Source organism: Strix aluco, chromosome 5, assembly GCF_031877795.1.
Source record: "Strix aluco isolate bStrAlu1 chromosome 5, bStrAlu1.hap1, whole genome shotgun sequence".
Classification (NCBI taxonomy): domain Eukaryota; kingdom Metazoa; phylum Chordata; class Aves; order Strigiformes; family Strigidae; genus Strix; species Strix aluco.
In genome coordinates, this window is record NC_133935.1 from 87,135,781 (window position 1) to 87,152,025 (window position 16,245).

The following is a 16,245-nucleotide window of genomic DNA, read 5'->3' on the forward strand; positions in this document are numbered from 1 at the left end:
AGAGGCGATGTAAAGGAGACATCTAGTGCAGAGACAGAAGGTGAAAAGACATCCCTATAACACCTTTAACTATGCATAGTTCTTCTTAGCTGTCAGGCAACTTGGTTTACTTATCATCTGAGATGTAGCTTCTGAGACTGGGTCGAAGGTTCTGAATCCAAACCTTTGCTCCAGGAAGTAGAGTTCATTTTCCTGTGGTGACCCAGAACTTAGAGGGGTGCCCTTGAATCCTGTCTTCACATTTCTGCTTTGACTCTTATAACCTCCATTGCCAGACTGTGTATTTCTGTGCTATATATTGAGCAGAGTTCTTTGGTGAGAAATTTTCTTTTATGCTTTTTTTTTTTTTTTTATTTCCATGATGTGGATTTTACAAGAAATTATTTCTAAAAGCACTCAGCTCTGGGGGCCATTAATGGAATCAGACCCTTTCTCCTGTGTAATTGGTTCAGATTTTGATCTGAGCTGATAACGAACAAACACCATTACCAGCCAGCAGTTGCTTGACAGAGAAACAGCTTGAGGCCTTACACTAGGGAAGCTTTATTTATAGGTATTAATAAGAAGAGACTAAACAAAGGGAAATTTAAAGATGAAGAATAGAAAAACCTTGCTTGCAACGCAGTGTCTTGGGCTAGGGACTGATTTCTGAGGAGGAGTGAGGAAAGCCTCATCACTGAAGCACCAGAAGACCCACAGCAGGGCAGAGTCCTGCTTTGGCAAGATGAGGAGGCATGAAAAGACAGTTTGAGATTCCAGCCTCTCTGTTTCCTGTGGGAAAATGGCAGTGGTGTACTTGTTGCCTTAATGGCCTATGGGCATGATGGAGAGCTTGGTGAAGAACTCAACAGTTTGGGTTTTTTTCCAAACATCTTCAGAAAAGATATTAACCCTCCTTAAAAGGCTAGCTTCTCCCATGGAGCAAGCATTCAGCAGTTGCAAATGTTTAACTGCAAATTCTGCAGTTAAAAATGTTCTTGAGAAGCTTCCTAGGGAAACTAGAAAATGGCACACGCAAAAGTTACGGAGGCTCATTGCCCTTAAACAGATTCCTTCAGTTCAGTTGAGGTGTGTTGGTGGGATGGCTCTGGTACAGGGAGTGGATGTATGGAATCTTCCAAGTGTTGTAATTTTAAGTTCAGCATTTCTTTAAGGACCTCTCATGTTTGGCAGTCTTCAATGCTGCATCTCTTTGGTTTTAGCTCTCTGGTTTGAGTCTATAAATGCAGTGGTGCCAATATTGCAGTTACCAGGAATGCTTTTTTTTAGCTGTTATGCACGGCAGTGAAGATGAAACTTCACACCTTGTGAGTTAGTCACAAGGGGTGGGATTAATCTCACCCAATTTTGGGTGTCTTTAATAAAAATGTCTTTATCTGAACAAGTTGCCCTACATTGCTCTGTTTTACTGGAGAGTGATTCATCCAGCCTGCTTTAGACATCTACTTAAGCTTGAGTTTATTCATGCTGTAGCTGTGACTGTTCATCTCTACTGGCTATAAACAGAGCCTGGATTACTACCCCCAACTACTCACTGCTGCTTCTCTCCCATTGGGGATAACGCTTCCCTCCATCTGAACAGGTCTTGTGAACTCACTACGCACTCATTATTGCTATCACAGTACACAAATGTGTGTAACAAGCACTTTCTTTTCTTTTTGTATCATTTTAGGGGCCTGGCAGTCACTCCTGAACCGAGCAGCTCCCGTCAACAATTCCTGGAACCAACAATACATTCTTCTCTGCTCCCAGATGGAAGAAATATCACCCAGGACCAGAGCTTTGCCCTGACTAACCCAGAGAGCCGGTGAGTTCAGTTTCTGAGACAGCAGATCATCGCTGGGTGGAATGAAGGTCAGTGCTGCCATGTGCAAGATCTAAAACCATTTCCCAAGCTAATGCAGTTGTCTCATCTGTGACATCAACAGCCTTATTAAACATGTGTCGCTGCAGCATAAAACAAAGTCTTGTCATTCATGGGAATGGTTTCACTTAGGCACCATAATTCATATACAGAGAAAGGGAATTTCAAGAGCTTTCTGTCAAGAGGATGTTTGAAGGGAAAAAGGTGCTGAAAGAAACTGGGTCCAGGTATAGAAATATAGAGCTTGAGTAATAAATATGTTTTTAAACAAAATTACCAGATATTGCTATCAGAATTATTTCTCATTCTCTCTTTAGAGGGTTACTATAGTTACTGTTGAATACCATTTGGGAGGCTCTGGGTGATATCATGATCTTCAAACTCTTATCCGTGATAAAAGCAGACCCCATCAGGATACTGAGCTCTGTAGTACCTTTACCTTCTCTTACTACCTCAGCCATTGCTGCAATGCTTCACACCTTGTCCAGCATCTCTGCTCCTGAGTGATGAACACTTTCATTTATTTGCACCACAGTTAAACAGCCTGTGAGGTATGGCAAGGTGACAACTCCTATCTCATTTAAAGCTTGTAGAGAGGTGAGGATAGAATAAAATTTGAAGAGGCTACACCTTTGATGTCTTTTAGGCCTTCAGCTACGAAGCAGGCTGTATTTTTCTGACCTGCTCTGTGGATCCACAATGCCTTTTACAGGATGGCTGTTACTTACTCTAATGGTCTTGTTTCATAAGTACATCTGAGCTCTGGCTGCCAACAAGCCTGTCTGCTGTTGTGGCGAGTGACATTGCGGCCTTTCTCTGCAGTATCCTGGATAAACTTTTTTTTTTCCTCTCTTCTGGCCATCTGTTGTAATCTCATGCCCAGATGGGATACACAGAAGCAGCCGGATGCCACGCAGCATGGCCTAGTGAAGTGGAACACACCAGCTCCCCCATCCACTCTAGGAAATAGGTGTGTGCTTGTAGCCATGCTCTGCTCACTCTTTGGAACCTACCACAAAGCTCATCTGAGAGCTGTAACTTAAAGTGAGCTGATGTCCGTGCTGTCTGGCTCTTGGTAAACTTGAATTTGATTGTGGGTTCAATCCCATGTCTGATACCTTGTTCTCATTCCATACAAACCAAGGTACCTTTCCTGCTATATTTAAACCATACCATGTATTTTTCACCTACGTGTTTTCACATCTCTTAAAAAAAATCACTGTTAAATAACCTCTTAAACATACATGAGGCAGCTTTTCACATTAAGCCAGACCGATGAGAAATGCTGAGCATCTTTATAAGATTTCAACCCCTTCACTTTATTCCTCATCTGCGAAGCAGAATTCTTAGCTAAACTTGCTATTGAAAAAAATCTCAGTGTTCCTTTTATATCCTAGAGAGACTGCCAGTTCCCTCTATGTGATGTACTACCTGCCACTGTAATTACAAGTAGTTAATTAGCATGCTGTAAAAAGGTTGAAACCATAGGCCTCTGCAGATTCATTTGTCCTGAGTATTTGTGCCACGGTGGAGTGTGCTGAAGGGGAACAGAGTGAGTGTATGATAGAAACTGAGTGCATAATAGGTTGCTGAGGGATTATGCATCATCTGTCCTTACCAGCAAGAGGCAAGACCTATAACTCAAATGACTGTGAAGCTATGATGAGTTGTAAAGGTCTTACCCTTCGCATATGGGAATAAATATGTCTTTCCACTCCACCACATTTTGGTGTTTTGACTTTAGCAGTGTTTTCATTTAGCACTGTTAATAACACAGTGGCAAAACAACTGTGAGGAGAGAAAAAGCAAACTGCTAATCTGATTCATTTTCTGTGCATGCGCCATAGCCTACAGCAAAATTGTATAGAGTCATGTCAAATCCTTTTGCAAGGGAAATATGGAAAGTTTGGAAGAAATTTGCTTCTAAGCGTGATTGATGGAAATGCTGTTGTATAGATGCATTTGAAGTATTGGTGAAAAAAATCCCATGTTTCTGAAGTATTGCAGTAAAACCTGTAGTGATTTTGTTTGAATATTGAGGTGGTTTAATATTTTCTTTTTCTTTCTCTCCAATTTTATGCTTTCAACCTTTGGAATGGAAGAAAGAGTAAAGTAAAAAAAACCATCAAGGGGTAAGAGCATGAATGGATTAACCTCCAGGCACAGCTAATGAAGGAAATCTTGTTTTCTAAGATCAGGGACAGCAGATTAGTCTGATATCTCACTGGGCAATACTGTGTTCAGGTCCCAGATTTTTTGCATTATTTCTCAAATCTGGCAGTTTTTATTTAAGCTTGAGCTGTGGTGGAACCAGCATCATTATTACAGAATCACAGAATTGTCTAGGTTGGAAAAGACCTTGAAGATCATCCAGTCCAACCATTATTCTTTACATCACTAACACTTGTTGGAGTCAAATCCTGCAGTTCTGTTACTTCTGCTCTACAAGTGAAATAGATGATCCTGCTTGCATTTACTCAGGAGTGAAAATTAAAAGTTTTGTTTGGACATCTGCCCACTGAGCTGCAGTTTTCAGCAGGACAGTTTCTAATTACATCCATGGCTTCTTTCCATTGCTAAGACCATAGCTATGGTCTCCTCCTTAGAAATAACCTATGATGACCTAGTCTTTCCTGACTTCACAAAAGAAAATACCGTGCCAGTTTCCAGAGATTTTTGAAGTCCTCTGCTGGAGGCTGAACTCTCCCGCACATGAAAGTGTGGATTTTTTTGGCCTAAGGTTCCATTTGTTTTCACTCATAGGCTTAAGCAATTTATCATTGCCTTTGGTGAGTAGCGGTCCTTTAGGGCAATATATCTTACAACTGCTTTAAAGGACTGCTACTCACCACAGGCAATGATAAATTCTTTGGGTCCCTGTCTGCTGTATTTCATTACTCACTTTCACCAGTAGAGGTGTTTGTAAGGATATCGAAATGATCTGCTTACAGCATAACAAGGAGAGGAGAAGAGAGGAGAGGCAAAATATAATGAGTTGGAGAGTAGAAACTTCACTTCTTAATCTGTCACTATACTTTCATTATTTGCAAGTTTGAGGGTGGAGTCAGAATCTCACCTACCATTGACCAGTTCCAACAAGGAACTGTCTCAAATATTTAATTGCACGTCCCCATTCCTGCCAAACACAATCAAATGAAAAACATCCATCACCTGAAATATTATGACATTATGTGCAATGACAGACATTAGGGCTTGACAGTCCAGTGCAACCATAATCAAAACAGAATCTATAGCAGTCCACTGCTTTACTCCTCAACTCATTACTCACATATGGATTCTGTGTGCACTAAATACAAAATTTCTCTCATTATTCCATGGGGTTATACTGGATTTTTTTAAGCTTCCTGTTTTTCATTTCTTTTCCATTTAGCTGACTGGGAAATTTTACTAGAGGAAAAACTTTCAAGTCAGGACACATGCCTGCTTCACCTATAAGTTCTCTTTTCTGTGCCGAGGGAAGGACTAAAGACAGGTTACCCAAACTCATTTACAGGTCACCTGGCAAAAGCACAAAGCAGAGGTAGGTTCTCACCTCCTCGGCCTCACCCCTCCCGGATACCTTGGACATCTAGATGGTGGAGACCTCATAAACTCTAGTTTTCCCACTTATTTTTGATGTTATTCTCATTGAGTTGTTTTACAAGAAACCTTCATTAAATTAAATGTTTCCTATCACACTTGTACTAGAAAAGCCTGGGTACCTACCTTCCCTTTACACCCTGACAAGTGGTAGGTAAATTATTTCCCACAGTTCACCTTGTCTTCTGCCCTTTAAGAAAGGGACAGCTGGGGAGAAAGGCAATGAAGATTTTTGCTGAACACCTTAGGATGCTGGATTTTAACACACACATTCATGTAGTTGCGGCTAGAGATCCACAGGGGGTTAATTCTAACTATATGTCTATTTTTAGCCTTTATTTGTAGGCAAATGTGTGGCTCTGTTCTCTGAAGCAAAAGCAGAAGCTGTCAGCCTTTTAGAAATTGGAATAGATGTTGTTGAAGAGTCCAAGCTGCTGTTTATACTGAGCCTGGATTTACTACTCCTAGTAATTTCTTATCCCTACCACAGTTGCACCTGGTGTCTCTTATAAGCAGCTAAAATGAGATTACAACCAGGGTTAAGCACTTGTCTAGAGCATTCTGTGTTTGATGAGTATCCTTGGACGCAGTGGGCCTCAGAGGAGGACTCAAGCTCTCTGTACATTACAAGATACAATATTCCTTTTCCTTGAAGGCAGTGGCAAAATTCTCACAGACTTCCACAGTACATCTAGTGACAAGATAATTGCCTGTTTCTTACGGGAGTACCACACTGTTTTATCTCATTAGTCATGATCCTTTCTTATTATTGTATGGATTTATTAAAATACCACTGAAATACTTACTTTCTTTGCCCCAGAACACTGTAATCACAGTATTCTCACAAACTAAAAGCTCCTTGCAAGAATTACAGGATGAAATTCCTTTGACCTGCACCATGGATAAGGTCAGGGTGGATAATCTTTGAACTTCCTCCCAGATTCATAAATCTATGAATCAGTTTCTCTCACCTAGACCAGAACAGTCCTTTCTGTACAAAGAGAGACATTATGAAATGTCTTAAGCATTGCATAAATATATTACAGTTTTGCATTAAACAGGTAGTTATTGATCTCTTCATATCAATCAAGGCCTTTTCCTTACTTTTCTTTAAGTATATAGTATATAGATGGCAATGGGAAGCCTTTATCAGAACAAGCTACAACATGGTGGTTATGACCACTTAGGCTTTGACTAGATTTTCTCCAAGAGACCTAACAGGTCAGGGGTGCCTTGGCTACTACCCACTGGTAAATGGCTACTCATGGTCTGTGTTGTCACTGGAGTACTACAGAAACACTTCTTTTCAAGGCAATTCGTATTTTCTTTTACTCACCAAGAGGGAACATTGTCTGCAGCGCTGAACCACAGCTTTGGAAACAAGATGCTCTGAGTTCTGATCTCAGATCTGAAGCTGATTCACTGTGTGGCGTGAACTTCTTTATTGCACCTGTCTGTGTGATTGATTAATTAAATCAATAAATTAAAAACAAGAGAGGCAGTAGTTGTGTTTGCTAGCACGAGAAGTTTCGGGAGAATTGTAATGTGTGAAAAAGCTTTGTGTAACTGATAAGTGCTGGGATTTATTTCTGACTTTTGACTGAGCTGTGTGACTGCAATATCAGTAGTACTGTCAGACTTGGTGCATATACTTTTTTTATTGCTATTTTAAAGCATGAATCGTTTTCCCCTCTCAGCTCCAGAGAATCTGGTCCTGCTAGTGGACGATTCCTAATCTCAGCTGGTGCACCTGCTGCTGAAGGCCTGCCCATTTGGACCCCTGTTCCCCATTCTCACCTCACTGAAGATGCCAAAGCTGAGCATCAAGACCCAAGAGGAGCTGAAAATGGAGTGGATAGACTGAAAGGTTTGAACCAAAGTAACAATTTCGCTCAGGTTGTGCATCTTACTGTAATGCTGATAGCTTCATTTGGGTGACGGGGGCAGCCTCTTCATGCTTCTGGTAATGACACTCTTACGAGCAGCGATGTTACGATGTGGCAGAATCATCACAGTGTGAATGCAACATACTCAATGAAGCAGCTTTCTCTCAATGAACCTTTGGAGAAATTAAAAATAGTGACTGCTTGGGCATAAAGTTACTCTTCCATCTATATGAGGTAAAGCAGTCACTAGACTACCTACAGATATTACTCTTCCTCACTCCCCAAAACACTGGGTTTTCAGCTGGAGTTATGTTTTGTGGGAAATTGTGACTTTTCATTGAAACAAACACCCTCTTAGTGCTTCTTCATTTATTTGTAATTTCTGCAGAGACTGAAATCCCTAGTGACAATCTTCAGAGAAAATACAGCAAGTCCAAGGCTGGTTCTTCTCATGTGCCTCAGCTCATCACCTGGCCAGGATCCCACTCCAAACCAGTCCTACCTCCAATCCCATCTGGGCGGAAGAGGACCAACCCTTGATGGCCACTACTAGTCAAGTCTTTGTCATGATTGCACTGAATCTTTCTGTTGAACAGGAACACTGATTTTGATATATTTCTCTTCAACAAAGCAAAGTCTATCAAATATTATTTCTAAATCCATTTCTGATTAACTCTCCCAAAGAAGTTATTTATTTTTAACTTTATTAAAAAGTAATTTCTGTATTTCCCAAAGCTAGAAATTATTTCCCCAGGCACTCTCAGCTGGGAAATGGCGTAGATTTTTTCCTAACAGCCACATGACCATATCTTCCATTAATTTCTCTCTTTCCTTCCCCTCCTATATTATAGATTTAATTGAGGTCTGGAAGCATCAGGGCCTCTGATAATATTGTCTATATTGTAGGACTAGTGAATTATTTTGAAGAGGGATTTTGTGAAATGTTCAGAGTTAAGTTGGGAGTGAAAACTAGTTCCAAGTCTTTTTTTTTTTTAATAAAATGTATTTGTTTTAAGAGGTGAGACATAATTCTTTGATTTGCAAGTGTATCTAAACAACCTAGTAAGGAGTCATCAGAAAAAATTTGTACAATTATTGAGAACTAGCTGAAGCTGTAAGTAGTGCGTGAAGATTTGTTTTTCTGTATGTGGAGCAGAGCTCTGACAAGTAAATAAAACTGTCAAGTTAACATTTGTCCTGATTAATTTTCATTACCATCTAATTACAGAACAGATAGTGGGGCCCCTTTGCCTGAGCAACTTCCCCCGAGGAGGGGCGTCTGCCGTTCATATTACAGCATGGGTCCTCGGAGGTCTCTGCGTGCACAGAAGACGACGTGACTCGTTGCCACAGCATGGAGTCACATCCGTGGAAGAGCTCTGGTTTACCTCACCGTGCATGTTCACAATGTGGCCAAGGGGTTTTTGTTGATTAAATAGGATGAACTGAACGAAGCAACGCAGCTCATGGTAAGTAACGGATAAATTTAGATAGCCTGACCTTAAATTCCAGTGAAGCCTGTAAAACAACTCAGGTCTTTATTAAATAGTTTCCTTTCCGTATAGCAGCTGGCTGTATCCTCAAGCTGAAGAACAACAGTTCTTCCGAGGCACCAGTTTTTTATCATTGATTTTGGCAGAACAAAAAGCAAGCCTGCTCCGTGGCCTGGGTTCAGAAAGAGTTCAGGCAACTGAAGCTGCAGTTTCAACCTTAATGGGTTTTTCACCAAGGCAGTTCAGCGAGGGGGGTACCTGACTGCCACCGAATAACTACCCAGCCTCCACAGTTTCTTCAGCAAATCCCACCAGGCTCTTCATGGCCGCTTTGCCTCTATAAATACCTTTGCAGAAGCTGGCCTGGCTGTTACAGCTGGCTGCACAGTTAATTGACGTGGATGCTGATGAGTGTATCAGTTTTTGCTGTTTTACAGGTGACAGTGTCACGGTTAATGAATACGTACAAGGTACCTCATGGTTCATAGACAGCAGAGCCAGGGGTGATCACACCTCCTCGCTTAAATGAGGAAGGTAGTACAGTCCGTGCAGATAAATCAGTTTTCTCCTGGACACTAATGCAGGAACCCTTGTACCTAGATTGCTCCGCACGGCAGCCTGGGTACGTACGTGTGTCTGGAAAATAAGGGCGGTGGGTGGTGGGTGATACCTCAGCCATGTCAGCATCTCGTTCCTTTTGCTGCCATCTCTGCACAGTTCTTCCCCCATCAGCCCCAGCCCTCCACTCTTCCCATGGAGCAGTTACTCCCTTCTGTGTAGAACAGAACAAAACATGACAAGTTATCCCCGAATTGTGCTGAATTTCCTCTGCTTGAAGGGTGTGCTCCTGCAAAAGCCTTGTACGTCCGCAGCGAGCGAGCGCAGCGATTCAAACTACTCATATTTACAGGAACAGTCTTAAATGTTAAACTCTCCGGCACAGGAATTGTATCTCTATTTTGATTATATAGAGCTGAGCATACAGGAGGGGTATAAATATGTTACTCTTATTTCCCAGTTGTAAAAAGAAATCATTTGTTCTTCTGTGACCAGGGTATTGGTTAGCTTACTGGCGTTTGTATCAGACAATGAAGATTGCAGAGAATCTCCCGTTTTGCAATCAGTCCCTTGGGCCCTGAGCTTTCAAATGCTTCCAAATGTGGCACGTTCAGTGGGGTTACACATGCAGACCAGGGGATAAGGACCTTGCACGGAAGTAGGACGTGGGATTTTTAAAATACCGGCGAGAAGCTGAATTTGCTGAAGTCAATTCAGCAAAATATTAAGTTTCTTGCCTTCCCTCCCTAAACTTTTACAGCCATACACTCTCACTTGCTCTCTTCCCAGTCCCCAGCAGACCACAGATCGAATTGCTAACCCAATTTAGGAGGTTTCCAAAACCAACTGCATTAGGCTGACCTGTCCTTTGTCTACTGCACCCTGAAGCATGAAACATCTGGCCGAGTTTGAAGGCAGAAGTGCTGTTGGATTGCCGATATGTAATATTTACATCTCATTTAGCAGATTGTGAAGCTTTGCAGTTCGTCGTTTTTAGTTTAGAGTGTTTATTTTTGGCTGAAAGTACAGAACTTGTAACTTGGTGCCTATATATTTATAGACTGGCAGATAAAAGCGGGGCTGTTTCAGGGAACTCTGTTTTTATTGGCAGGAAGCGTGTTTGGATTACAGCAGAGTAACACCTTAAGTTAGTCATAGTCAAACAAGTCTCTGAGTCTTGAATTTTACAGAGGGGAGTATAACAAGCTGTTTAATTTCCCTTTTTTAAATTAAACATTCAACATTCAATAAAATCAGTAACTGTGGTTGCTGTCTTGTGACTGCAAATGGCTTTCCCAGCCGGAGGATGTAGCTGCGCGCTTATCACACGGGCTGTGTCGGAGCCCTGTGTTACACACCAGTAAATCAAGGCAGAAATTCCAATGATTTGTGTTATCTCATGAGGTTTTTTTTCCGGGAGTCGGGTCAGAACCCAGGAGTCCTGCATCTCTGCTCGAACGCTGGGTCTTTGAGGTGAAGCTGAGAAGACTTTGCTTATGCATGTGTGTTTTGGGAAGTCAAGGGCAGCTTTTTTATCCTGATTCCTCCCCCAGGCCAGTAGCAACATGGAAGGAGTTACAACACAGATGCTGCAGGACAAGGAGCTGCTGAATTAAGAAATGCCGGGCTCGTTAGACATAAGGGGATGGTGTTTTAATACAGACCTGTGCCTGAGAGAGAGGCTATGAAGTTTGCTAGCTAAAAGTTTGATGCGCAGCTCAGTGAAGATTTCCAGGGGCTGCAGAATAGGCCCATAAATAGCTGCTCCTGCGAATCTGCGGAGCATATCGCGTGCTGGAGGCAGAGATGCTACATGGATGATCACAGAGTGCACAGGCAGTCAGGGCAACCTGCTGCCGCCTTGGTAGAAGGTGAGAGAAGGAGATACGTGGTGCCTCAGATTCTCCAGTACCTGCTCCCCAAATTAATAGCTGCATTTTTAGAAAAAATGGTGCAAAGTGGTTTGGTTTGGTTTGGTACTCTGACCATCTCCCTGCCTCCCTCCACCACTAAACCCATTGCTATGAACTCTAGAAACCCCAGAAGCTAGAAACCACTGGTAGAGGCTTGACTTGCTGGTGAGACCACTGCAAATCCAGCAGCTGCACCTTTTTATTTTTTTAAGCATGTTCTGGAAGCAGATGGGGAATAGTTGCCAGTATTGACCAAAGGGCTGTTTATCTCTCTGCAGAGCACGCACATCCATTTCTAGAAGTACCTTCCTGCAGCACCACGTCATGTCCCAGCAGCGTCTGGCTGCCCCACTACCTCTGCCTGCTCCCTCGGGAGCTTGTCTAATTGAATATGCTGCATAATATGCTGCTAATTTGGCAGCTGTCAAAACCAATTATAATTTTTTTTAACAGTACCGCGGTGGGGGTGAGGACAGTTGCCGCTCGGTGTGATTACACCAACTGCCCATGATTCTCTTTGCATCCTTGACTCAAGGGATACCCAGTGAAGGGTTTGAAGGAGACCCAGTGGGTCTTTCCCTGGTCTCACCCCGCACTTCTACTCCATAGCTTCAATAATTCCAGCCCTAAAAACTCCTTTGGGTCCCCCATGCATTTACCAGTTGTTACTTCCATCGCCAGTTGCGTTTGCAGTCGCATACCCTCTCCCCGTGGTCTGTGGGGTCGGAGCTCAAGCAGGAGCGCCTTGGTACAGAGTCAGCCCTGCAGCCCCAGTGCTCAGCCCCTGGGGTGCTCAGTACTGCAGACCCTGCCTAAGCTCTGCACTAAATCTTGCTTCTTGGCTGTACCCTTTCGGTAACCCTCACAAAATATTTCAAGCTTCTGAGATATTTTTTTCTGCCTCCTGTAAGGTGGAGGGAGAGGAACCGTTGTAGCTGAGGCTGAATTTCATTTTCCTGCAGGGAGGAGGAGGCGGCTCCGACATTTTTATCATTCATGCTTTTCCCCGCTCATACCTCAGAGCAAGTAGAAGCATGAAGGGGTAAATCAATGATGTCCATCACGGACGCATGAAGGCTCCACAGTGAAAAATCCCCCATGCTGAGGGTCCTTCCAGAGAAGAGATCTTCTCTTGAGACCCACATCTCAACATGTCATACGAGGAGCGGCTGAGGGAACTGGGGGGGGGTTTATCTGGAGGAGGCTGAGGGGGACCTCATGGCCCTCTACAACTCCCTGAAAGGAGGGTGCAGAGAGGGGGGATGAGTCTCTTGAGACAAGGAACCAGCGCCAGGCCAAGAGGGAATGGCCTCAAGCTGTGCCAGGGCAGGGTCAGACTGGCTCTTAGGAAGGATTTCTTTGCAGAAGGGGTTGTTGGGCATTGGAATGGGCTGCCCAGGGCAGGGGGGGAGTCCCCATCCCTGGAGGGGTTGAAGAGTCGGGTTGACCCAGCACTGAGGGATCTGGTGGAGTTGGGAACGGTCAGGGTGAGGTTAATGGTTGGACTGGAGGATCTTCAAGGGCTTTTCCAACCGAGATGATTCTGTGATCTCCAGTGCTTTCCTGGCTGGTAACAGCACAGTGGCTCACAGCAGTTAGCCCCTGCCCGGAGTAGAGGTGGAGTGACATCCTAAATCCTCCAGCAGAAGGATGGTTTCCCAGCTGTTGGAGACTTCGTGGGGTTCAAAAGCAGCCAGGAGTGGTATTCCTTGCATTAATCCCACGCTTGGCCTTCCGTTAGTCAGCTGTGGGGACTATGAAGAACCACAGTCCTCTCCTCCTCTTCTCTCACTTGATTTTTGGTTGACTCCGAGTGTTGCACTCCACCTTCCTCCAAGGCAGGGCACAACGCAGCGCTCCCCACCCCCAGTGCCTGCGTTCTGTGAGATCACACCCAGCTGGTGGGATCTCAGGCCCTCTGAAACATGGCCAGGGCGTGACTGCACACCCTCCCGACTGACTGGACTCAAGGAGCCACGGTGTCTTCCAGGCTCTCGGAATGGAGATCTACCAACAAGCCAACGGTCTTGTTGGTAGACAGAGCAGGTTGGGGTATTTCTTCCTCTTCTCAAGAGTTGAAGCAGCCACCAGCACAGCAGGAATGATGCTCTCGGGACTGCTTCCTCCCCTCCTGTCCTGATAGAAGACATCTCTGCTTTTTTTAGGTCCCTTTGCAATGCTGACTTTCTCTGCAGCAGTTCATGTGTCACCAGGTGTCACAACTGTGTGACAGAATCTACTTTTTGCCCTCTGAAGAGGGGACCAAGCTACCAGCCCAGGGGCTGTTTCCACCCAGGCAATTTTTACCACCCAGGGTCTTTCTGGTGGCCCAAAGCAGCTGAACATGAACCAGCAGTGTGCTCAGGTGGCCAAGAAAGCCAACGGCATCCTGGCTTGTATTAGAAATAGCGTGACCAGCAGAAGCAGGGAGGTGATAGTCCCCCTGTGCTCTGCACTGGTGAGGCCACACCTGGAGTGTTGTGTCCAGTTTTGGGCACCTCAATATGAGAGAGATCTCGAGGGCCTGGAGCGAGGGCAGAGGAGGGCAACGAGCTGGGGAAGGGCCTGGAGAATAAATCCTGTGAGGAGAGATTGAAGGAGCTGGGACTGTTCAGTGTGAGGAGGAGAAGGTGAGGGGAGACCTCATCACTCTCTACAGCTCCCTGAAAGGACATTGTAGAGAGGTTGGTGCTGGTCTCTTCTCCCAGGGAATTAGTGACAGAACAAGAGGGAACGGCTTTAAACTGCAACAGGGGAGGTTCAGACTGGGCATGAGGAAAAAATGTTTCCCAGAAAGAGTGGTCAGAGAGTGGAATAGGCTGCCCAGGGAGGGGGTGGAGTCCCCATCCCTGGGTGTGTTTAAGGGTCATTTGGATGAGATGTGGGGGGATGTGGTGTAGGGGAGAACTTTGTAGAGTCGGGCTGATGGTTGGACTCGATGATCCCAAGGGTCTTTTCCAACCTGAATGATTCTGGGATACTGTGATTAACCCCTCGTCTTGGTGTGCACGACCACAGGCATCTTCCCAGCAGAGACAATGTCACCTGCCTCTCCCCTGGCCTCTCCCCAGCACCTCCTACATGTGAAATGGGGCCGTGATGCTCCTGCTTTGCCTCCTCCCTCTCAGCCTGGAAAGGTGTAAATTAACTGTCCCCTTGCCCTGTGCTGAGGTCCTTTGGTCAATGCAGGGTCAGTGCATCCATCTTCCAGCTGCTCAGGGAGAGAGGGGGAGCGAAGGGTGAAAGCCGGCTGGTTATAACTGTAGGGAAGTGGAAAAGTAATAATAAATAGTAAAAATTTCCAGCAAACTTTGGAGAGCTTTCAAAGAAGGAAGGGTGCCATCAGAGATCTGTTAGCCTCGGCTACGCTTGAGGGAAAAAAAAAAAGGTTCTGTATCCTCTGAGCTCTTCCCCTCCCAGATTTCCCCCATCAATAAATCCCACCTTCTTGCCCTCTTGGGCTCCAACTGCTGATTTACGATTGTTATAATGAAAGATGCTGAACAGAAATGAACTCTGTGGCTCCAAGTGATTTACAGAGACATCTTTATCCCTCTATTGCCCCGCTCATTTAATTTAGTAGCAGGAGCAAGTTTTTTACACCTTGGAAGTGACAGGGATTTCATCGTGTTTCCCAAAGGAGTTCAAGGCTTTTGCTCTCGCTTTAATAAAAAAAAAATATCCCTTGTTTCTCTCTGACCCACCATGGTGAGCCAGGCTGCGATGTGCTGAGGAAAGATTGAAAGCGTTCATAGAATCAGAGAGTAATTTGGGTTGGAAGAGGCCTTTAAAGATTATCCAGTTCCACCCCCGCCCCCCTGCCCTGGGCAGGGACACCTTCCACTAGCCCAGGTTGCCCAAAGCCCCGTCCAACCTGGCCTTGAACCCTTCCAGGGAGGGGGCAGCCACAGCTTCTCTGGGCAACCTGTGCCAGGGCCTCACCACCCTCACAGGGAACAATTTCTTCCTTAGATCTCATCTAAATCTCCCCTCTGTCAGTTTAAAACCGTTCCCCCTTGTTCTATCCCTCCCCCCTGATGACGAGTCCCTCCCCCCTTTCCTGTAGCCCCTTTCAGTCCTGGGAGGCCGCTCTAAGGTCTCCCCGGAGCCTTCTCTTCTCCAGCTGAACCCCCCAACTCTCTCAGCCTGTCCTCACAGGGGGGTGCTCCAGCCCCCCGAGCATCTTCGTGGCCTCCTCTGGCCCCGCTCGAGCAGGTCCGTGTCCTTCTGCTGTTGGTGCCCCCAGAGCTGGACCCAGCACTGCAGGGGGGTCTCCCAAGAGCGGAGCAGAGGGGGAGAATCCCCCCCCTCGCCCTGCTGCCCACACTGCTCTGGGTGCAGCCCAGCACACGGGTGGCTTTCTGCGCTGCCAGCGCACATTGCTGGCTCAAAGGCAGTTTTCCATCCACCACCACCCCCAAGTCCTTCTCTGCAGGGCTGAAGATATTCGATTGCTGAAGATATTAAACAGTGCTGGTCCCAGTATGGACCCCCGAGGGACACCACTCATCACTGATCTCCATCTGGCCATTGAGCTGTTGACCACTACCTTCTGGATTAGACCATCCAACTAATTCCTCATCCACCAAACAGTCCACCCATGAAATCTCCAATTTAGAGAGAAAGATGTTGTAGCGAACAGTGTCAAGTCCTTACAGAATTCCACATAGACGACACCCATAGATCTTGCCTTGTCCATTGACGTTGTCATTCCATCATAGAAGGCCACAAGGTTGGTCAGGGAGGATTTGCCCTTGGTGCAGCCACACTGGCTGTCTTGAATCCCCTCCCTGCCCTCCATGTGCCTTAGCACAGCTTCTAGGAGCATCTGTTCCATGAGCTTCCCAGGCGCAGAGGTGAGGCTGACAGGTTGGTCGTTCCCAGGGCCCTCCTTTCTACCCTTTTTAAAAATGGGTGCAATGTTTCCCTTT

General features: G+C 45.2%; 1 protein-coding gene across 1 annotated transcript in view; it reads left to right on the forward strand.

The window, feature by feature from the left end:
• Nucleotides 1–8,538, forward strand: part of LRGUK (leucine rich repeats and guanylate kinase domain containing) — a 53,075-nt gene extending 44,537 nt beyond the window's left edge. The window contains exons 18-21 of the mRNA XM_074825506.1: nt 1,673–1,807; nt 3,967–3,996; nt 7,162–7,331; nt 7,739–8,538. Coding sequence (XP_074681607.1) covers nt 1,673–1,807; nt 3,967–3,996; nt 7,162–7,331; nt 7,739–7,890 — 487 coding nt within the window. The 3' untranslated portion in view covers nt 7,891–8,538. The remainder of the gene's footprint in view (nt 1–1,672; nt 1,808–3,966; nt 3,997–7,161; nt 7,332–7,738) is intronic.
• Nucleotides 8,539–16,245: the final 7,707 nt, after the last annotated feature.